The 23997-nt window shown below is 47.4% G+C and overlaps 2 protein-coding genes and 1 long non-coding RNA gene across 5 annotated transcripts in view; 2 read left to right on the forward strand and 1 right to left on the reverse strand.

Moving 5' to 3' along the window:
- The window catches only part of LOC310756634 (uncharacterized protein), an 820367-nt gene that overhangs the window by 507810 nt on the left and 288560 nt on the right, over positions 1-23997 (forward strand). The gene's annotated exons all lie outside the window — the stretch shown is intronic.
- LOC310758165 (uncharacterized protein) overlaps positions 1-23997 on the forward strand; it is a 228098-nt gene that overhangs the window by 89993 nt on the left and 114108 nt on the right. The window contains exon 12 of the mRNA XM_083604095.1: positions 20416-20499. Within this exon, the coding sequence (XP_083460221.1) occupies positions 20416-20499 (84 nt within the window). The remainder of the gene's footprint in view (positions 1-20415; positions 20500-23997) is intronic.
- LOC310757466 lies at positions 515-3237 on the reverse strand. The gene is made up of 2 exons (XR_014545236.1): positions 2285-3237; positions 515-1818 (listed from the first exon to the last, which is right to left on the reverse strand). It is a non-coding gene; the product is annotated as an uncharacterized lncRNA (long non-coding RNA).

Here is a 23997-nt window from a genome sequence, read left to right on the forward strand (position 1 = left end):
AGGAGATCTTGCCAAAGCCTCCCAGAGCCCAGGAAGCAAGACCCGGGTCAGACCTGTTCAGTGCATGGCTCCAGAAGGTCAGATGGTGGGGCAGCTCCAAGGGGGTGGCTTTTCTAGGCCTTTTTCTGCATATATGAGCCATTCCAGTCAGGGCAGACAACTCTGAGCTACCTGGACCAGTGTTCTGACCCAGGAGGAGGCAGCTTCCTGTTCTCCCAATATATGGATTTTGCTTCATCTGGTCTCCCCTCCATCCACTTCCCAGACCTGAGCCTGCTTAGCTTCCGTTTGGTGCCTGCATCCTGAGCCTTCAGACCATGTTGTGGGAGCTCTCATCAGCTTGGCACTTGCAAGTGGGGGGCAATTCCTGCCCCCTTGGCAAAAAGGGAGGGGCTTCATGGAACTTTGAAGTGTCAGGCATAGCTCTAATGGCTTTTGCCCAAACGTAGCAGAGTTTTCCTGCACAGCGAAGAAGCTAGTTGAGGTGGAAATGACTAGTCAGCTAGACTCAGAATAACTATTTACAGGATTTATTAAAAAGAAAAATAAAACCAGCAGAGTTTCTGCATACAAAACAAAGCAAAATAAATCCTTTCTTTCTTTCTCTCTCTCTCTTAACCATACACAGCACTTCTACTCCTAACACACCTCTAACACACCAAACTGTGCTAGCAATCCCTAGATAACAGAGTTGAGTGCTGGTCGTTAACCAATCAGAGTAAGTAGTTTCTAGGTCAAGCTGACCTTGGCTTTCTGCCAAGAGTAAATTGACACGGCCTTGAGTTAATTGTGTGAAGCCAGAATCTGTAAGTTTCCCATGAGAACCAATTAACAGAAACTGAACACCCCCTCACAGATTCTGCTGGACAATTAACATCAAATACACCTATGTAGGAGATTATTTTTCCAGCAAACCTAAACCCTTGCACATTCGCTTGTTCTTTACCTTTGCCAATGGTTTAGTTAACACATCTGCTACATTTTCTTCACTTGATACATAAGTACAGGTGATTACATTGTCTTGTACACAGCAACGCACATTTTGGTATTTTACAGAGATATGTTTGGAACGCGATTTGAAACCCTCTGTTTTACTTAAGGTTATACAAGCTTGATTATCAATGTAAACTTGTACTGGTTCTCCACAATTTACATTTAAATCTGTTAACAAATGCTTGAAATAAATCACCTCGTTGCATAATTCACTCAACGCGGCGTACTCTGATTCCGTTGATGACACACTTACAACGTCTTGCTTGCGTGACCGCCAGCTGATTAAAGCTCCACCGACCATTATGACTAGTCCTGTGACAGATTTTCTATCCGGCAAATTTCCCCAGTCACTATCACAGTAGCAACTCAACATTTCATCCTCTGAAGAATTTAATTGTAACATATAGCCAATTGTCTGTTTGAGGTATCTCAGAACTTGTTTTACCCCTTTCCAGGCATTTAGTGTGGGTTTTGAGACCAATCTACTTAATATGCCTACTGCATAGCTAATATCAGGTCTGGACCACTGTGCTAGATACAATAAACTTCCAATTACAGAATGATATACATCAGGATGTTCAAATTCAGGACTCTCATCTATATGAAGTGTTTTTATGAAACCTGGATCCATAGGCACCACTGCCCCTTTGCAATCCTGCATCCTGTATGTAGTCAGTAGTTGTTTAACTTTGTTCTGCTGACTAATTAGGCAGCTGCCATCTTGGGCCCAGCACACTTCCAACCCTAGATATGTCCTAACCGGGCCTAAGTCTTTCACTTTGAACTTACTGGACAATTGCTTGGCAAACCTTTTAGTTTGTTTATCTGTTTTGCAAGCATACAATACATCATCTACATAAATCAGACAAAACTCTTGATCACTGCCTGTACCACGTACATAAACACAATTGTCAGCTGTACTCTGCTTGAAACCAAATGACACTAAGGCCTCATGGAAACATTTGTTCCAAGATCTTGCAGCCTGTTTGAGACCATATAGAGCTTTGTTTAATTTCAACACTCTATTGGAACCTGTCTCATAACCAGGCGGTTCGGCTAGATACAGGTCTTCTGATATTGATGCATGTAAATATGCAGTCTGGATATCAAAATGGTTTAACAGGAGTTTTCTCTTTGCTCCAAGCGTTAGAATCAGCCTTACACTTTCCCCCTTAGCAGTAGGGGAAAAAGTCTCGTCATAATCTTTTCCAGGCCTCTGAGAGTATCCTTGAGCCACTAAACGAGCTTTGTATTTGTACTCTCCTGTCACCAGAGGTTTAAGTTTGTACACCCACCTGCAGCCTACAATCTTTGCCCCCTCAGGCGCTGCTACTGGTGTAAAAACCTTGTGCTCATTCAGAGAGGACATCTCTTCCTCCATTGCCTGCTTCCAGAGCTCTGCCTCCTCTTTTGGTAACTTTAACACCTCCTGAAAACTCTTGGGCTCTGCAATTACACTAAACACATTTGCAGTATCTGGAGAAAAACGCACCGGAGGCACTCCTTTGTTTTGTCTTTTAGATCTTCTGGGAGAAAATTTTTCTTCTGACCCACTTTCCTCCTCAGAACTACGACCTCTCTTTTGTTGCTTAGCAACTGGTCTCTGGCTAATTCCACTTTCTTGAGAGCTCTTATCTGAACTTTCCTCCCCCTCAGACTCTGATTCTCTATGTTTACCTTCAGAGTCATGAAGCTCCTGGGAAGGTTCAAACCAAACCTCAGTATTGGCATGTAGTCTCTCCCAGCCACTATGTTCACAAAAACTGGCATTCCTGGAGATCACAATGCCATTTGTCCCTTCAGCAAAGCGGAAACCTTTTCCCAGCTCCTGGTAACCCACAAACACTAACTGTTTGGTCTTAGGATCTCCCTTCTTTCTCATTTGTTTTGGAATTAATACCCAGGCTTTTGATCCAAACACATGCAAATGGTCAATTTTGGGTTTTTTCTGAAACAATTTAAAGTATGGAGTTGTACCTATTGTTTGATGAAAGAGCCTATTTTGGAGATAACACGCGGTGAGCATGCTCTCCCCCCAATAAGACATGGGCAAATCAGCATCATCAAGCATGGCAAACATCATGTCTTGTAAAGATCTGTTTTTTCGCTCTGCAACGCCATTCTCCTCTGGGGAAAAAGCGTTCGTTTTTCTATGCCCAATGCCACGCTTTTGTAACCAATCTCTAAAAGCATTTGACATAAATTCGCCACCTCTGTCCGTCTGAATCCTTTTGAGTTTAATGGACAGAAATCTTTCCACAGATGCCACCCAGCTTTTAAACTTAGTGAACACGTCACCCTTATTCTTCATGGGATAAACCCAAGAGTAACGCGTGGCGTCATCCACAATTGTTAATGAAAAACGCGATCCACCCCTGCTTACAGCAAACGGACCAATTACGTCCATGTGAACCAGCTGTAGCGGTGACTCACTAACTCTGTCACTTCTGGGGTAAGAGACTCTGTGGGTTTTAACCTTTTTACAAACATTACAATCAAGGTACTTGTTACAACTCTTTAAAACACACCCATCAGCCAATTCAGACATTTTTAGTACACTTTTCCAGCCAGCATGCCCCAATTTCCTATGCAATAAGTGCACACAGTTGTCATGTATAGCTTTGTTATTCACTGCAGGCTGAGATTTACTGACTACTGCTGCAACTTGAGATCCTGCTTTAAGCCAAAACAAGCCTCCCTCTGACTTAGCAGTGCCTAAAATCTCACCAGCCTTCTTAATAATGCAACTGTCTCCTTCAAAATACACTTTAAACCCAGCTTTTAGCAAACAATCTACAGACATCAGATTGCTCCTTAATGAAGGCACATAAAGTACATTTTGCAGGCATTCACGAAGACAAGGAACAAAAACTGCACCCCCCGAAATCACTTCGGAAGTACTTCCGTCTGCTAGAGCCACCTGGCTGCGCTGTGCTGAGTTCTTGGAAACAAACAATTCATCTGAATTTACGATGTGCCGAGACGCTCCCGAATCGACCACCCAGACAGCTTGTTTCTCATCAGCAATCTTGACCTCGGCGGTCACCAGCTGAGCCGACTGTTTTCGTTTGAAGAATTTCCTTTTACGCTGCTGCTGCTGCTGCTGCTGCTGATCTCGTCTCTGCTCCTGCACCGGCAACTGAGACTTGACCAACTCAGGACATTGTCGTTTTAGATGCGCTGAAGACCCACATCGGAAACAACGCCTAACAGCAAACGCAGACTCCTCACCGGCACGCTGCTCTTGCTTCACCCCTGGCACGGCATGAGAACTCCTTCCAAACCGCCCGCCTGTAGAAGCCTCTGCAGCCAACGACCTTTCTTGCCTCTTCTGCCACTCTTCAATCAAACGCCCAGTAACGTAACTGATTGATAAATCACGCTCCTGTATGCCTTCTAGAGACAAAACTAAATTATCCCAGCTTTCCGGGAGAGAACTCAAAATAATAGCCACCTTCTCCTGCTGGTCTAATGCACAGTCTCTTTCCTGTAGCGCAGCAAACTTTAACTGTAAACTGTGTAGGTGTTCCTGCATTGTAACCCCAGGCTGTAACATTGCCTTGTACAATGCCTTGCGAATGAACAGCTTGGAAACCGCTGTCTCACGCACATGGAGTTCTTTAAGTGCTTGCCACACACCTCTAGCTGTCTTGATTCCCCTCACATACGGCAACTGGGAATCTTCCAGCCCCAAGACAATTGTGGCCCTTGCTCTTTGGTCTTTATCGAGGTCTTCATCATCAGGCTTCGCAGGAAACTTACTCACCACTTGCCAGAGACGATCCCTCTGCAGCACTGCCTGCATGCGTTCCGACCACAGCAAGTAATTGGAGTCATTCAGACGCTCAAAAGCCATCTGAACTGGTTGTGAGGCCATCTTGAGAGCGATGTTCCTGGAACCCGGAACCAGCTACTCACGACCACCAAGAGAGAAAACAGGAACCACAGCACCCAGCACTCACACGCTGCAGCTGTTGTCCTTGTGTCCACTGCGTCACCAGCTCACAACAGTCAGGAACCAGCCAATGTCCATCTGCTGCACCAACGGGAACAACAACTTCTGGAACTACTGGAACCAACGCCGTTGATGCTGACACCACCACAACTCAGGCTGGCAGCACAATGCCCATAACCTCATGGAACTTTGAAGTGTCAGGCATAGCTCTAATGGCTTTTGCCCAAACGTAGCAGAGTTTTCCTGCACAGCGAAGAAGCTAGTTGAGGTGGAAATGACTAGTCAGCTAGACTCAGAATAACTATTTACAGGATTTATTAAAAAGAAAAATAAAACCAGCAGAGTTTCTGCATACAAAACAAAGCAAAATAAATCCTTTCTTTCTTTCTCTCTCTCTCTTAACCATACACAGCACTTCTACTCCTAACACACCTCTAACACACCAAACTGTGCTAGCAATCCCTAGATAACAGAGTTGAGTGCTGGTCGTTAACCAATCAGAGTAAGTAGTTTCTAGGTCAAGCTGACCTTGGCTTTCTGCCAAGAGTAAATTGACACGGCCTTGAGTTAATTGTGTGAAGCCAGAATCTGTAAGTTTCCCATGAGAACCAATTAACAGAAACTGAACAGGGCTGGCCTCTCTCTCCCTCACAGAGACATGCAGAGATTTAGCCTGGCAGAGCTTTTTCTCGCCCTCTGCTCCATGGGCTATTGTTGTTGTTACTTGTATTTCAAGTCTATGATTCTTAGGCTGCCTCTGCTCTGCCTCCTCTGTGTTTAAGGGCAGGTCTACAAACTCCCCCAAACCCTGCTGAACTTTGGATCTCCTAATTTAGGGCTGCTGCCTGTAACACAGCAGGATTAGGGTGCTTCCTTCAGTGGCAGGACCCCTAACTCTCTGCCCCCTTTTCTCTTCCTTTCCAGGCTCCACTTCTCACTCCCTGCGCTACTTTGAAACAGCCGTGTCTGAGCCTGGCCAGGGGCTGCCCCAGTTCATCATTGTCGGGTACTTGGATGACCAGCAATTTGTTCAGTACGACAGTGACACCAAGGAGGTTCTGTCCCTAGTTCCCTGGATAAAGAAGGCAGAGATGAAGGATCCTCAGTACTGGCACACAGAGACTCAGATCGCTCGGGGCAATCAGCTGGCATTCAAGGAGAGTCTGCAGAATCTGCGGAATCGCTACAACCAGAGCGGAGGTGAGTGGAAGGCAGGAGAGGCACAGAGTCACACCTCCCCCCCCCCAATATCCTTCCCTCCAAGGGCAAGAATTGCAGGGAGGGGGCTGCTGGGAGGAAAGGAAATGGAGGGTGGGGGTCTCCACCAGGGCAGAGGCATCTCCCCTTCCCTTAATGAAGGTCTTAATGGGGGCTGGGATGGGGTGGGGGGGACAGAGAACGAGACTTGGAGGGCAGAGACCCCCCCACTATGACCCTCTCTGGACCTGCACATCCTACCAAGGAAATGGCTCCATTGCCTGCTCTCCCTTCCATTGCTAGGCTTGGCCTGGGCCTTCTGAGGTGGAAATCTGTCTAGTTCATTTTCCTCTGGGAGGGGAAGAGAAGGGTGGGGATCCTGAGGCTAATACATGGTTAAAACCATAAGCACAGTGGGCAACTGAAGGGGGGGCAGATAAGAGCCCCCAAGGTCTTTCTGCAGCCTGAGGCAGGGAGTCCCCAGAAGATCGACACTGGCAATTATTAGCCTGGGGCTGCCATGTTTTACTGTCTTGTGTCCAAAAGGAGCATTAGGCCAGAACTGGATCAGGGCCCATTAATATCAGAAATAATCTGTTTCCTAAGCACTTTGGGTTGTGTTATTTCTGAGTTGGAAAACTTATGGCCAGTTACCTGGAAGGGAAGGAGCCCCAGTGAACTCCATGGGACTTGCTTCTGAGTAAACCTGCATAAGATCCCACATCTCCAGCATTTATTATACATCTGTACTTACTTGATTGTCTAGCAGTCTGTACTTAGAGACCCTTTAGAAAGGTCTTTCACTCCCTTTGTCCAGTTATGGTGATTTCTGCCCCCTTCCTCAACCCGCCTTGGAACTGTTACGACAGATTTAGATTTAGGGGAGCTAGCCTCAAACGTTTGTTGGGAGAGACCTAGGTTTTTTGGGGGGGGAGTTATTTGTCCTGTCTTCACACTTTTTATGATGGAGGACCGCTGTAGCCACCCCCAACGACACGTTCTTAAGATGGAGGGTGAGGGAACAGCTGCAGTCGCCTGCGGTTCCTGCGCAATGTTTGCCATCTTGCCAAAGGTTGCAGGCAGCTTTACCTGCAGCAATTGTATGTTGATTGCCCTCTTAAAAGACAAAGTCCATCAACTGGAGGAACGTGTAGCTACGCTCCAAAGAATTAGAGAGCTGGAGCTCTTCTTGGAAGCAACAGAGCACACCGTCTCCACCAAGGAGGAGACAGGGGACTCCCCTGAGAAGGAGGCTAGTTCACCAACACAGGAGCCAGATATATGGAGAAACGTGACACAAAGAAGTAGGAGGCCCAGGGTTCGCTCTGATTGTTTAGAAATACACAATCGCTTTGAGGTCCTCTCCCCTAGAATGGAAGACGAAGAGCAGACTCCATTTGAGGATCTCTCCCTCATTACAGTCGATGAGGTATATGAAGGCGAGCAGCAAAGTCAGTCCTCAGGGAATGTGCAGGCGACCTTGGAACGGACAACCCTGACCAAACCTAAGAGGAGGCGTGTAGTGGTGATAGGAGATTCCCTACTGAGGGGAACAGAAGCAGTGATCTGTGGGCCTGACAAGATGTCTCAGGAAGTGTGCTGTCTCCCTGGGGCTAAGATCCAAGATGTAACTGAACGACTCCAAGGAATCATAAAACCCACTGACAAATACCCCTTCCTCTTGGTTCATGTGGGAACCAATGACACTGCAAGCAATAGCTTCCAGAAGATCAAAAGAGACTACGAGGCTCTGGGCAGGAAATTGAAGCAATTAAATGCACAAATTGTCATCTCATCTGTCCTCCCAGTTGAACGACGTGGCCCAGGGAGAGAGCGAAAAATAGTGGAAGTGAACAGCTGGCTTCGCAAATGGTGTAAACAGGAACGGTTTGGATTCTTAGATCACGGACTGCAGTTTCTTGAAGATGGACTTCTGGCAAGCGATGGGCTGCACCTCACACCGGTTGGGAGGAATGTTTTTGCCAAAAATCTCAGAAACCTCATCAGGAGGGCTTTAAACTGACTAATGTGGGGGAGGAAGACAGTGCTCCTGAAGGTAGGAGTCTATCAATTGATGAAGATGATCATCTAAATGTCATAGACCAAATGGAGCAAACAGCACGCAGACCTAGTGGTGGGAGGAAAAAATCCTTAAATAAGAGACACGGGGGAATGATTAATGGACTTCAATGTCTGTACACTAATGCACAAAGCATGGGAAATAAACAAGATGAACTTGAGCTCTTGGTACAGCAAACTAAATATGACATAATAGGCATCACTGAAACCTGGTGGGATAAGTCCCACGATTGGAATGTAATAATGGAGGGATACAATCTATTTCAGAGAAACAGACCAGACAAGAAAGGAGGAGGAGTGGCGTTATATGTCAGGGATGTGTATACCTGTGAAGAGATCCAAGATTTAGAACCTCAAAGCCAAAGTGAGAGCATTTGGGTCAAAATTAAGGGAGAGAAGAATAACAGTGACCTCATTGTGGGAGTTTACCAAACGGAGGACCTAGATGATGCCTTCCTGGAACAGATGGCCAAGCATGCAAAAGGAAGGGAGATAGTAGTAATGGGGGACTTCAATTACCCGGATATTTGTTGGATGTCAAACTCAGCCAAGAGCAAAAGGTCAAACAGATTCCTCACTGGCCTTGCAGACAACTTCATTGTCCAGAAAGTGGGAGAAGCAACAAGAGGAACAGCCATTTTAGATCTGGTCCTAACCAATGTTGATAATCTGGTTAGTGGGGTAGAAGTGGAAGGATCATTAGGCGCGAGTGATCATGCTCTTCTGAAGTTTACTATACAGCGGAAAGGAGCAGCCAAGCATACTAGGACTCAATTTCTTGACTTTAAGAAAGCCGACTTCATAAAACTTAGGGAAGTGCTGGGTGAGATCCCATGGAGAGTAATACTAAAAGGAAAGGGAGTTCACGATGGCTGGGAGTTTGTTAAGAGGGAGATAGTAAAAGCACAACTTCAGGCAATACCAATGAGGCGGAAACATGGAAGGTGCCTAAAGAAGCCAAGGTGGTTATCTAAAGAACTTTTAACTGAGTTAAGATTAAAAAAGGATGTGTACAAAAAATGGAAAAGGGGGGAAACCACCAAAGAGGAATTCAAACAAATAGCCAGCACGTGTAGACACAAAGTCAGAAAAGCTAAAGCACAGAATGAACTCAGGCTTGCTAGAGAGGTTAAAAGCAACAAAAAAGGCTTTTATGGGTATGTTCGTAGCAAAAGGAAGAACAAAGAAACAGTGGGGTCACTCAGAGGAGAAGATGGTGAAATGCAAACAGGGGACACAGAAAGGGCTGAACTCCTCAATGCCTTCTTTGCCTCAGTCTTCTCCGATAAAGAAAACAATGCCCGACCTGAAGAATTTGGAGCAAATGATTCAGCAGAGGAAACACAGCCCAGAATAACTAAGGAGATAGTACAAGAATACTTGGCTAGTTTAGATGTATTCAAGTCTCCAGGGCCAGATGAAATGCATCCAAGAGTATTAAAAGAACTGGCTGATGTGATCTCAGAACCACAGGCAGTCATCTTTGAGAATTCCTGGAGAACAGGCGAAGTCCCGGCAGACTGGAGGAGGGCAAATGTTGTCCCTATTTTCAAAAAGGGGAAAAGAGAGGACCCAAATAATTACCGCCCAGTCAGTCTGACATCAATACCAGGGAAGATTCTGGAGCAGATCATTAAGCAAACAGTCTGTGAGCACCTAGAAAGGAATGCTGTGATCACCAACAGTCAGCATGGATTTCTGAAAACTAAGTCATGTCAGACTAACCTGATCTCGTTTTTTGACAGAATTACAAGCCTGGTAGATGAAGGGAATGCAGTGGATGTAGCGTACCTTGATTTCAGCAAGGCATTCAACAAGGTGCCCCATGATATTCTTGTAAAGAAGCTGGTAAAATGCGGTCTTGACTTTGCTACCACTCAGTGGATTTGTAACTGGCTGACTGACCGAACCCAAAGGGTGCTCATCAATGGTTCCTCTTCATCCTGGAGAAGAGTGACTAGTGGGGTGCCACAGGGTTCTGTCTTGGGCCCGGTCTTATTCAACATCTTTATCAATGACTTGGATGATGGACTCAAGGGCATCCTGATCAAATTTGCAGATGACACCAAACTGGGAGGGGTGGCTAACACCCCAGAGGACAGGATCACACTTCAAAACGACCTTGACAGATTGGAGAACTGGGCCAAAACAAACAAGATAAATTTTAACAGGGAAAAATGTAAAGTATTGCACTTGGGCAAAAAAAATGAGAGACACAAATACAAGATGGGGGACACCTGGCTTGAGAGCAGTACATGTGAAAAGGATCTAGGAGTCTTGGTTGACCACAAACTTGACATGAGCCAACAGTGTGACGCGGCAGCTAAAATAGCCAATGCAATTCTGGGCTGCATCAATAGGAGTATAGCATCTAGATCAAGGGAAGTAATAGTGCCACTGTATTCTGCTCTGGTCAGACCTCACCTGGAGTACTGTGTCCAGTTCTGGGCACCACAGTTCAAGAAGGACACTGACAAACTGGAATGTGTCCAGAGGAGGGCAACCAAAATGGTCAAAGGCCTGGAAACGATGCCTTATGAGGAACGGCTAAGGGAGCTGGGCATGTTTCCGAGGATTAAGGCATTCTGGGAAATGATCTATAATGAACTGAAAAAGGTATTTAAATATACCTTCCCTAAGAAACCAGAGGCCTTTCTCTTGGGTATTGTCGGCCAAGGGGTGTTAAAGAAGGATATAACCTTTTTTATGTATGCTACAACAGCAGCAAGAATACTCATTGCAAAGTACTGGAAGACACAAGATCTACCCACTCTGGAAGAATGGCAGATGAAGGTGATTGACTACATGGGCCTGGCAGAGATGATGAGCAGAATCCGAAACCAGGGAAGAGAAGCAGCGGAAGAAGAATGGAAAAAATTTAAGGACTATTTAAAGAAACATTACAATATTAATGAAAGTTAAAATGATGTTGGATTAGAAAGTAAACGGTTACTATTAGTAACGGTTAAGACAAGAAGAATAAGGAGGATTAAATTAAAATAAAATAAGAGAAGATTTGCTGATTAATTGATTAGAATCTGGAATACAGAAAAGGGAGGCATGAGGAAGTCGGGGAAGTAAGGTAAAAGAAATTAAGAAATGAAATTGTACTTGTGTTTTTTGTGTGTGTTTTTGTTTGCTTATGTATTTGTTGTGTTTATTGTATTGTTATGTTATGTTTTTGTGATTATAAAAAAAATTCCTTAACAAAAATATTATTAAAAAAAAAAAAGGGAGCTGGGCATGTTTAGCCTGGAGAAAAGGAGGTTAAGGGGTGATATGATAGCCATGTTCAAATATATAAAAGGATGTCACATAGAGGAGGGAGAAAGGTTGTTTTCTGCTGCTCCAGAGAAGCGGACACGGAGCAATGGATCCAAACTGCAGGAAAGAAGATTCCACCTAAACATTAGGAAGAACTTCCTGACAGTAAGAGCTGTTCGACAGTGGAATTTGCTGCCAAGGAGTGTGGTGGAGTCTCCTTCTTTGGAGGTCTTTAAGCAAAGGCTTGACAACCATATGTCAGGAGTGCTCTGATGGTGTTTCCTGCTTGGCAGGGGGTTGGACTCGATGGCCCTTGTGGTCTCTTCCAACTCTATGATTCTATGATTCTATGACAGGAATCACTAAACTCAGTAAAAGCTGGCAGACCTCTGGCCAAAGCCTCTTGGCAAACATTTTTGCTTTTTAAACTTCCTTCTGAAATGAGTCAGAAGATGTTAGTCCTTTTGAGACGTTAGTTGTGTGAAAGGAGCAAGCATTCTGGAAGGGTGGGGGGAGGCATTTGTGTTTAGCCCCAAAGTTGAGTGACTCCCCCCCCCCAATTGCAATTTTGGAGCAGACCTTCAGAAGTGGGAGCCTCTGCTGGGTCTGGAGGGAGGTCTCTCTATGATTTTGCACTTTTACCTTCCAGGCTTCTACACTCACTTCCTAAGCAGGCTCCCTGCTTCAGGACTTTACCCCTGCCCCTAACAGCACCACAGGTGTCCCAGCACTTCAAACAATAACTGCAGTGGAGGGGTAGAAAGGTGGATGAGATTGACAGGTGGGCTATGCTATGATGTCAGCTTCAGCCTCCTGCCCCCTTTGGCCCATGGGGACAATCCTGATCAGGATCTGGCCCTGAAGCCAAAGAGATTCCCCACCTGTGAGACAGAATAGTGGAGGTGGAAGGAGCCTTGCCAAAGGGGTCAGCCTGAGTGTATCCAGAGCCCTTGTCAGGCTTGCAAGGAAGAAACCCAGGGGGTCAGCTGAGACCAAGCCAGCGCTGCAATGGGCAGGTCTGCTTTTCTTGCAGTGGGATCAGGCCTGGCCTGGCCTTGCAGGCTTCCTCTTGGGCTCCTGCGAATTCTGCTTCTCCCCCTTTTAAAAATGGGGATTGGGCCCCTCCTGAGCCCCTGCACCTGTCCATGGAAAATGCCCCATAAATGTCACCAAGGGGCGTCTCACGTTTCCTGATGCAGATCATTTCTTGCAATTGCTTAGCTCAGAAAATCCCAAACAAATGAGATGGCCATTTCAAAGGTGCCACAGACAGCCCTGGAAATGCCCCTGAGTTTGTTGTTGATGTTTTGAAGATTTGCTGGTGGCCCCCTGGGGTGGGCAGGAGGATGCTGGGACCCCCCCCCATCTTTGACAAGGGCAGCCTGGCTTCTGCTAAGAAGGGGGAGTGCATTTAGAAGGGGGGCAAACTCCACTTGTGGCTATGAGGAAACTTCTTTTTCCAAAGGCCCTTCCATGACTTCCCTCCTTTTAGGGAAAAGGTCCTTGATATGGAGAAGCTGGGGGGAGAGAGATGGAGGGGAAGAGGAGACCTTCTCTCTTGAAAGGGCCCCCAATGTGTGGGTGTCCCCCTTCCATGTTGCCCCTTTCCTCTTTCGGGGGGGCAGCTGAGGCGTCTCTCCAAAAGGGGCAAGATCCTGAGGAGCAGAGCTGGGGGGAAAGAGGGACAAACTGTGACCTCCAACCCTGCAAGGGGGGGGGAGAGTGTGAGGCGATGAAAGAGAGGGGGGCAATTAAAGGGGGGCTTTATAGGCTCAGGATTGTAGTGTTTCCCTCAGTGAACGTATTATGCGGATGAGCCTTCAGAAAGATACAATGCTGGTTGATTTTTCTCCCCTCTGACTGCTGCCACTTCCCTGAGTCTCATGCAAATAAATCCTTTTTCCTGGGCTCTTTTGCTGATGGGGGAGCGGCTGCTGTGACCCCCCCTTGACCTCCTGGGCCTCTTTTGGTCCTTCCAGGGATCCACATCATTCAGCGGATGTCTGGCTGTGAGCTGAGTTCAGATGGGCGCAAAGGAGGGTATTGGCAGTACGGCTACGATGGGAGAGACTTCCTCGCCTTCGACAAGGAAACCCTCACCTGGACAGCAGCTGATACAGGGGCCCAAGTGACCAAGAGGAAGTTGGATCCTATCATGGCCCTGAACCAGCGCAAAAAGCACTACCTGGAGGAGGAGTGCATTGAGTGGCTGCAGAGATACCTGGAGTACGGGAAGGAGACTCTGCTGAGGACAGGTAAGAGGGGGGGCAGTGGGGAAGGGAGGGGGGCTCAGGGGGGCAGTTTCCCTACAAGCTCCCCTCCCCCCCTTAACAGTCTTCCTTTCTGGACCAAACAGCAAACACTTTTCTTGGTGGGGGAGGCAGAAAGAAGTTTGGGACTCTGGGAGGAGAAAGGGGGTCATTTTAGACTATGATGGGAGGAGGAGATGCTTAAAAACAGCCCCCCATGCCCCTTTGGCTAGAATAAGGGAAGGCAAAAGACAAATGGGGGAAGGGGGCACAAAGCAACAGCAGGGAAGGGGCCAGGAAAGCAAAATGCATTTTAGGTAAAAACATAAAATTGAAATGGACAGATTTGAGCCAGTGTAGCACCCTGCTTGTGGTTAACGCTTAGCTGGAATGAAATATTCAACGCAGCAAGAGAAATTAAAATAATAATTTATTTGTCAGACAAATAAATGAGAGGCACAGTGGTATATGGTTACCAAGCTCTGGCCTGCCTTCCTGCCATTATGGCCAGCACTTATATTTCCTCAATCCAGCCCCCTTTCTCCTCCCTTTGGCTGCCTTTGTCCAATCAGCCTGGTTGAAATTCCTATTGGCTGTTTGCTAGAACCAATCATAAAAGATACACCCATTTCCTATTACCTTTTATGGGAGACAGAGAGCTATATTTTCTTCTATTTATAAATGGCAAACAAGTAGCCATTAACCTCTACAAGGCACCTTAATTACCAGATAACCTTTGGCCCCTCTTGCCCTATTCCCTGCAAAACAGATGGCTAATGGTTCTAATTTTATCTGAACAGATCTTTTTGTTCACCTTCTCACACACCATCTATGAAAGAGCTCCTTCTTTGGATGTCATATGTCAGGAGTGCTCTGATGGTGTTTCCTGCTTGGCAGGGGTTTGGACTCAATGGCCCTTGTGGTCTATTCCAACTCTTCTATGATTCTATGAAATAAGAATTTAACATTTATTACTTTCTAGATGCTTACTGCATTCAGGCAACAGAATATCATATTATACATAACATAAATAACCTTTTAAGAGGAAAAGAAATCTTTGCAGAGTAAAAGGATCTCAATTTAAAAGGAACAAGGAACAGCTTAAAAAACGGCTCTTTACTCCCCCTCTTGCCAGCCAGATGCTTTGACCTTTTTGACCTTTAGGCAAATGACTCTTTGTATGATGAGAGGCCAAATGGCAAAACCTTTTACTATTTACTAATTCTTAATTTAGCTGCTTTATTACAGCTTAATTATATTCTGTAATATGTAGGGTCAGTGACCTTTTGCTCTCAGCTTTTTTTTTATGACCGCAATAAACCAAAGGGGCCTCTGACAAAGACCTTGCCTGCTGGTTTCCTGCCTCAAAAGAAACATTTGTGAATTTAAGCTCATTTTTAGAATATAGGAATCTGATCAAAATATAAGCCTTGATTAAAATGCAGGCTATGATCAGATGCCTCACCAGGATACAGAAAAACCTTTTGCCTTTACACTTGGGTAGGGGAAAGTGGGGAGCGTCTTTAAAACTAAATTAATTAACCTTTTTTAAAAACAGAAAATGTGTAGGGAGCCCATAAAATATGGATGCAGCCCCCTCACTAAGTCTGTAGGTTAGCCACTCGTGGCCTAGAAGCAGAAAACCTGCACATAGTGAGAGAGTATGGGAATTCCCTCTTCTACTTTCTTATATTTTTTATGTGTGAGGAATTTTACTCTTTCCCATGGGGAACATTCAGAAGTGTCATCTTCCCCAACCCCGTGCCTTGAAATGGTACAGTCCCCTCTTCTGCCTTCAAGAATCTGGCACAGGGGCCAATCAAATGACTGGCTTTCTTCCTGACTCTATTAGCTTTGCTGATATTAACATTAATTATCATTAATTAACTATTGGAACCACCTGTACTACCAGGGCCTGGTAGGGACCCCAAGATCTCCTGCAATGCTTTTGCAAAGTTTTTTGCAAAAGATTCAGTTTTTGCTCAGATTCAGAAGGAGGTAGACTCCACCGTGGGAGCAGGGCCAGGGCGGGAGAGTGCTAGAGTCCTGTCTAGTCAAGTTGTGTGGGATCAATTCCAATCTGTTACCTCTGAGGATGTGGACAGGCTGCTTGGACAAGTGAAACCGACCACCTGTCTCCTTGATCCTTGCCCATCCTGGCTGATAAAAGCGAGCCGGGAAGGGCTGGGCAATGGGCTCTGTGGGGTGGTGAATGCTTCCCTCTGTGAGGGAGCCTTCCTAGACCCGCTGAAAGAGGCGGTCATTAAACCGCTTCTTAAAAAAACATCTTTAGACCCAGCCAATTTGGCCAACTATCGCCCAGTCTCAAATCTACCATTCTTGGGCAAGGTGATTGAGCGGGTGGTTCCCAAACAACTCCAAGCATGCCTGGAGGTTGCGGACCATTTGGATCCCTTCCAATCGGGATTCAGGCCTCACCATGGGACTGAAACTGCCTTGGTCGCGCTGGTTGATGATCTCCGGCGGGCTAGGGACAAAGGTGAGAGCTGTTTCCTAGTTCTGCTGGCTCTCTCAGCGGCCTTTGATACCATCGACCATAACATCCTTCTGGACCGTCTTGAGGGGCTGGGAGCTGGGCGCACTGTTATACAGTGGTTCCGCTCCTTTCTCCTGGGCCGTGTCCAGAAAGTGGTGGTGGGGGATGAGTGTTCAGACCCCGGGCTCTCACTTGTGGGGTGCCTCAGGATTCCGTCCTCTCCCCCATGCTTTTTAATATCTATATGAAGCCGCTGGGAGAGATCATCAGGGGGTTTGGACTGGGTGTTCATCAGTATGCAGATGACACCCAGCTCTACCTCTCCTTTAAATCAGAACCAGTGAAGGCAGTGAAGGTCCTGTGTGAGTGCCTGGAGGCGGTTGGAGGATGGATGCTAACAGATTGAGGTTGAATCCTGACAAGACAGAAGTACTGTTTTTGGGGGACGGAGCGGGTGGGTGTGGGGGATTCCCTGGTCCTGAATGGGGTAACTGTGCCCCTGAAGGACCAGGTGCGCAGCCTGGGAGTCATTTTGGACTCACAGCTGTCCAGCTCCACCTGGTACGCAGGCTAAGACCCTACCTGCCCGCGGACTGTCTCGCCAGAGTGGTGCATGCTCTAGTTATCTCCCGCTTGGACTACTGCAACGTGCTCTACGTGGGGCTACCTTTGAAGGTGACCCGGAAACTGCAATTAATCCAGAATGCGGCAGCTAGACTGGTGACTGGGAGTGGCCGCCGGGACCACATAACACCGGTTCTGAGAGATCTGCATTGGCTCCCAGTTTCCGAGCACGATTAAAGTGTTGGTGCTGACATTTAAAGCCCTCGGTCCTGTATACCTGAAGGAGCGTCTCCACCCCCATCGTTCAGTCTGGACACTGAGATCCAGTGCCGAGGGCCTTCTGGCGGTTCCTTCATTGCGAGAAGTGAGGCTACAGGGAACTAGACAGAGGGCCTTCTCGGTAGTGGCGCCCGCCCTGTGGAACGCCCTCCCATCAGATGTCAAAGAGATAAATAATTACCTGACATTCAGAAGATATCTTAAGGCAGCCCTGTTCAGGGAAGTTTTTAATATGTAACGCTGTACTGTTTTTAACACTTGATTGGGAGCCGCCCAGAGTGGCTGGGGAAACACAGCCAGATGTGCGGGGTATAAATAATAAATTATTATTATTATTATTATTATTATTATTATTATTATTATTAATTAAAAAGGAAATAATTCTAGCACCCTCCCTTTTTGTGGACTGACACATATGTATTAGCCGCGCTTAGAGAGATCTAAGCAAATTCATCTATGGGGGACTGGTGATAATTCACCCCAGAGAAACTGAGCATATTTGTTGAGGTTGAGGATTTCACTCCAAAAGCCACAATGAAGCGTTTTCAAGGGTGACAACGTGCAAAGGAGGCTGGGAATCATCCTCTTTGGGACGGAGGTTCTGTTGAGGAAAAGTGTGGGGTGGGGTGGGGAGGTCTTGTTTTTGGTTTCTATGGGGAAAGGGCTTGACCTTCCTTCCTTCCTGCTCCCCCAGCAGAGTCCCATCCCCTCCCAGACCTGAGTTTCCAGTCCAGACACTGCAAAGCGGGTGGGATCCTGAAACAGCCCCTTCAGACAACAGCTACCCAGGGAGCCAGTTTTTAAACAAGGGTTACATTCTGCAAATCTTGCCTAAAGCCAAAATTGTGTATATTGGATTCAAGGGAGATTGGCTTTGCCAAAGTCCTTCTTCCCCAGACGCCCACCTCCTCTTTTTGGTTTTTAGAATATTTTTGGCAAGTGCGTAAAGCTGTATGTGCACAAGTTAAATGTGCGTAAGTTGCTGGCTTACTGGGCCTCCTGGTCTGCCATTTCCACTCCAGGGGAGGCTGCCGTGGAGAAGGGAGATGGGCCCTTTCCAACCTCAAGGGACCCTTTCAGGGCAGGCGGGAGAACTAGAAAGGAGCTCTGTCTTTCCCAGGGCTCTTGGCTTTGTTCACTAACTATTGGGCTGAAAAGTCCTGAAAAACAGAACAGCGAGTCCAGCATTTCTTCCCCCTCAAGAGAGGAACCAGGATCAGCCTGAGCTGCCCTCAGTTCATGACTTGCAACTTCGAAGGATCTGAATGAATCCCGCCATTGGGGACCTGGTGAAATTTTCCCCTCAGCCTAGAGGCAGCTCCCTGGGACAATCTTGGAAACACAAGTTGTCATGTTTGAGTAGTGTTAGAGCTTTTCAAGATAATAAATTAATTTGTGCCTAGTCCTCCCTCCCAAAGGTGTCTGCTTTGGCAAACAGAGGATAAAACATCTGAAAACAGTTCCGCCATAGACACAGACTGGGGAAGATGCCAAGGGAGGTTGAGGAATCCCATTTATTCGCAGTTCTTTTTAATTTCTGCAGATGTGAGATTCTGACTAGGTTGCCCCTTAGGTCCCTGCTCCTCTGCTCTTAAAAAATACAGGATTCCTCCAGGCTCCCATTGTGGATGTCTCTCTGTAAACCCCAATGCGGCCCTTTTTGCAGAGGCTCCGGTGGTGAAGGTGACCAGGAAGGCAGACTATGACGGCCTGGAGACCCTCGTTTGCCAAGTCCACGGCTTCTACCCCAAGGAGATTGAGGCCAACTGGGTGAAGGACGGGGAGGTCTGGCAGGAGGGCACCTCCCGAGGATTGGTCGCCCCCAACTCAGACGGGACCTACTATGTCTTGCTCAGTGTCCAGATCGACCCCGAGGAGAGGGAGCGCTTCCGGTGCCGCGTGGAGCATGACAGCCTGGAGAAGCCTCTGGACGTGGCCTGGAAGAAGGAGCCTGGTGAGAGACAGACAGACAGGAGGGGAAGGGGTGGGCTCTGGGAGGGGGATTTCCTCCCTTCAGCAGCAGCTCAGTTCAGATGGGGAACCCTAGTAAGATCCTGTGAGTGTCTCTGGAGCAGCGGTTCTCAACCTGTGGGTCCCCAGATGTTGTTGGACTACAACTCCCATCATCCCTGAGCTCTGGCCTTGCTAGCAAGGGGTGATGGGAGTTGTAGTTCAACAACATCTGGGGACCCACAGGTTGAGAAAGGCTGCTCTGGAGGCAAGCGACTGAATTGGAATCTGTAGATTTCGACAGATGCAGCCTTTTCTGGCAAGTGTCTCAATTTGGATGTTGTAGGTAAAAACTGACTGTCACCTTTTTGCCTTTAAACCCAAGCAGTTGTGATGTCACAGCATGTGGGCAGATGTGTTATTTCTTCAAAATCATACGACCTCCTCCACATGGCTGACTTATTCACACTCCCTGCGACTGAAAAAGGGGCAGCGAATTTAAAAGAGAGAGCCCCAGACAGACAGTACTTCAACTCGTTCCCAGCTAGAAAAACTGATACTCATCTCCACTTAGCCCAAACGCCCGCACACCGCTAGGAAGAGCAAGCAGGAATTTTAATAATCACGCTCGTCTCACACACACAGCGCCAGGAAAGCTGTGCCTGCAAGAACCAAAGCAGAATGTCTAGCAGCAAAACTCCCTTTTCCCCAGCAGGAGCACATGAACGCACATCCCCACCAACATCCCAGACTCTCCTTCTCACAGGCGGGTGAGCGAGAATTATGGAAGCGGCTCTTGAGCCAAAGACTCACCCAGGCAGGGGAGAGGGGACCAGGGCTCACTCACTAGCGCTACGGACTTCAGAGATTCCACCCAAACAAAAGAACCTGGACATTTTAAGTCTGAAAAATAGGGCGTGTCCAGGAAAAACCGGACATATGGCAACCCTACACAAGATGCTTTTTCCTAAGGGTTTGTGTCTTCCCTGAAGTCCTGTAATGCTGGGCTCTGGGGGGTCTCAGAGGGGAGGGAATCCCTTCCTCTCAGGGTCAGGACAGAGAAGGCTGAAGCGCCTGAGCAGGAGGAGAGCTGCTTTTAAGTCTGGAGTCTGTGATGAAACAGGTGTGCCTGTCAACTGTCTTCCTTACATGAATTGATTATTTTGAAAACCTCTAATGCTGAACTCTGGTGGAAAAAATAAACTCCCTTGTGTCGGGGCCACTACAGAGAAGACCTTGGTTTGTCAGGAGAGAGAAAGAGGGCCTGCTTTGCACATGTAAAATCCTCCCGGGCTCATAGCTCAGCACCTCCACTCAAATCTCCTGCTTGAGGCCTTGGGGAGCTGCTGCCCCCAGTCTGAATAAAAATGTCTCTTGTCCCCTTTTAGTCAACCTGGGGCTCATTGTGGGAGCCATTCTGGGTGTCATGGCTGCCATCCTGCTGGTCTCTGGGATCATCATCTTCATCCTCAGTAAGTTTACCCTGGACGTGTTTGCTGCCTCTCCTGTGTCCTTCTGTCTTGGCCTCCGACTGGGAATGTGCTGGTGGAGCTTCCTGGCAATTGTGGCTGGCATCCCTATAGAGACCCCTCCCCTGAAACACCCTTTGAACATGAACCAAAAGTAATGTTGGTCATTCCTTTGCGCTCACTCCGTGCTCAGGAAGTTCACTTCCCACCTGATGTTTTAATCAGTCCTAAACCTTCAATCATGTACACACTTACCAGGGAGCCTTCCTTACAAATCTTTAGGTGCCAGGCAAAAACATTTCTCTCTAACCAGGCCTTTGGCCTTTTAAATGTGTTTGTGGGAGCAGAGTTACTGGTTTGTTTTTGCTTTATTATGTATTTTGTACTCTCATTTTGTATTTTTATGTTGCAAACTGCCCTGCCATCTTAATTAAATGAATAAATAAATATTGATCTGGGAGGATGCTGTATTGAAATGAATAGGACATTCCTCTGAGCAGACTTGCCTAGAATTGCACTGTTAAAGTTCATTATCTCTTCCGCCCCACCTCTCTGGGCAAATTTGAGGATTAGGGGTCTGCTAGGAATGATGCGGGTGGCGCTGTGGGTTAAACCACAGAGCCTAGGACTTGCTGATCAGAAGGTCGGCGGTTCGAATCCCTGTGACGGGTTGAGCTCCCGTTGCTCGGTCCCTGCTCCTGCCAACCTAGCAGTTCGAAAGCACATCAAAGTGCAAGTTGATAAATAGGTACCACTCCGGCGGGAAGGTAAACGGCGTTTCCGTGCGCTGCTCTGGTTCACCAGAAGCGGCTTAGTCATGCTGGCCACATGACCCGGAAGCTGTATGCCAGCTCCCTCGGCCAATAAAGCGAGATGAGCCCCGCAACCCCAGAGTCGGTCACGACTGGACCTAATGGTCAGGGGTACCTTTATCTTTACCTTTAGGAGGGATAAATAATAATCTGAAAAGGAATAAGTGAAGGGATTGGATAATGTTTCCTTCCACTCTCTTGGAATTTGTCCGCTGCCTGATTGCCATGTTGATTTTTTTTAATTTAGTTTCCTCAATTTTTTCTACTTCTTTGTAACATGAGTTCCTTGAAAAGCTCACCTTCTGGGCTAACCTTCCTTGGAGGTGTTTAGAAGAGACAAGAGAAGCATCTGCTGGGAAGGTTTCAGTATCTGAGAGCCAAATGGTTGAAATAGGTTTGGGTGGCCTCTGGAGGTCCCTTCCAGCTCTGACCTTCTGCTTTTGTCTTCACAGGGAAACCAGCCTACAAAGCAGCCTCAAGTGAGTGACTCCTCCCCTCTCTCTGTCTGACATATTTCCCCCCAATATGGAGCAGGAACAGGTTACAAACAGACAAAACTAAACCTAGTGGTGGCCTAGTCCTGAAGCCCAAGACCCTGATGGAAAGCTTAAGCTTGTCTGCTCAGCCTGTCTGTGGACAGCAAGGGGTCCCTCAGGGCCAGGAAAAGGCTGCAGAGAGACTGTCGGCTGAGGGAGGGGCTCCAGGAAGGAGCAGGAGGAAGAGCCGAGGGTGGGGGGAGAGAGGGGTCTCTGGCGGTTTAATTTACTGGAACCTGAAGCTAAAGAATTGGTTGGTTGGCTCAAGTCTGTGGGTGTCAGGAACCCTCCCCTCCGGATTTGGCACCACTGCTCCCTTTCTCTCTCCCCCCCCGGCTTCTGCCTTTCTGCCCCCTTCCTGCCCAGATTGCCCCCACCCCCGCTCTAGTCCCCCGCTGCCTCCATGCCAGGCTGTGCCCATCTCTCTTTGCCCTCCAGCACCTGCTTCTCCCCCCACTGCTGTCCTTGAGCCCCCTTGCCTCTGGGCTGCCTGTCCCTGAACTCTTCTTAGGCCCCTCCCCAGATTGAGACTGATTTGGGATGGGGTCGGAAGGAGGGAGGAGAAGGGCTGGGGGATGGGATCTCCCTCCCTGGGATCCTGACTCCTGTGTTTCCTCCCTTTTGCAGCAAGCAGCCAGGGGTCTGCCAGCTCCACCAGGGGTAAGTGGGGGTGCAGGTGGGGGCAAAGGGGGGCTCTTGCACAAGGCTCTGTGGGGAACATCCCCAAATGGGGAAAAGCTTCCCCTGTTACCCACCTTGGGGTTTCGAAGAGTGACATAATCTGCAGTGTTCACTGAGCTGAAAATCGCTCTTGTGACTCATTCTGTCTCTTCATCTGAGCTCCACAGAGGATCCCCTCCACCTGACAAATGGGTTCTCCCCAGGATCTCAATAAGAGGGAGTCACATTTTGGGTTCTGGAAGAGATTTTTCCTTCTGGTAGGACTGCTTTGTGTCCTTCTTGTATTCCCCCAAAGTGTGCAGCTTGGCTCACTTGCTTGAGCTGCCCTCTGCAGGCATTTGCTCCGCAGGCCCATTTTGGTGACACTACTAGCATATCTTAGGTCTGATCTGACATGATGAGGGATGGTGGCTTTCCTTGTGAGGCTGGACTACATGTCCTTTGGGTTCCCACTAGCTCTGTAATGCTGATGTCCCCACACCACGATCTTGGCTTTTGAAACACTCTTGTTCTTTATTTCTGCAGTTTCATACCAGCCTGGTGTGTGAGATGAGACCAGAAGGAGCCTGCACAAGTTTTGCTGTGAATTGCGGAGGCTCAGAGCCCCTCCTGTCCTTTAATGCTGTTTCTGATGTTCCTTAATCCTGGCTCTCACCCATCCATTCTGACTCCAGGTGTAACTTGAATTTGAGGGTAATCATGCTACTCTGATGGATTATGGCCAATTTTGCTTTGCAGAAATGTGCTTGTATTAATGAGAAATCCTCCAGATATATGCAACTAAAAGCTTTTAAAATTAATGAGGAGACTAATGTCTCACAACAAATGAAACTGATCTGTACAAAACACAACTTGAAATAAGAGACATTGCACACATTTTTGTAAACTAAGAAATCTTTAATAGAAATACATTTTAAGAATTATAATATAAAAAAGGGATGAGGAGATTGACAACCACTTGCAGTGATTTTGATGGTATCTCTTGGTTATTTGTTGCCGTGGTTCCCTACACAAGCCCTTCCCCAATCTTATGTCACTCATTTTCCATCCAAATTGAAGGAAAGGCAACATCTTTACGTGTATTATGCGTGAAATAGGCTAAATTGTTATTGCCTACCTGCCTCTTGGGCCGCCCAGCCTTTGGCTAATTGGGTGCTATATCATGGAATGTATAAAAGCAGCCTAACTGCTCTGGCTGAGTGTTTTCCACCCACCTTCTGTGTGAAGGAACTGAGTGGCCGAAGACTAGAGAGGCTGTCAGAATTGGATCCGATTCTGATCTGGAACCTTGCAAGTGTGCCTCAGAAGATGAAGGACATTGGCCATTGATCCCGTAGAAGCCAAGGAGGACATCATCTCCAGTTACAACATCTGGATATGGAGGGGTTTTGTCTGTGTTGACCAAGAGCTGTGCTCCGGTTCCCCTGCAGATGGGAGGGACGTCCACCACCCGCCCTCTTGGGTCACCTTCT

This window comes from Podarcis filfolensis (genome assembly GCF_964270895.1).
Source record: "Podarcis filfolensis genome assembly, chromosome: 2".
NCBI lineage: Eukaryota > Metazoa > Chordata > Lepidosauria > Squamata > Lacertidae > Podarcis > Podarcis filfolensis.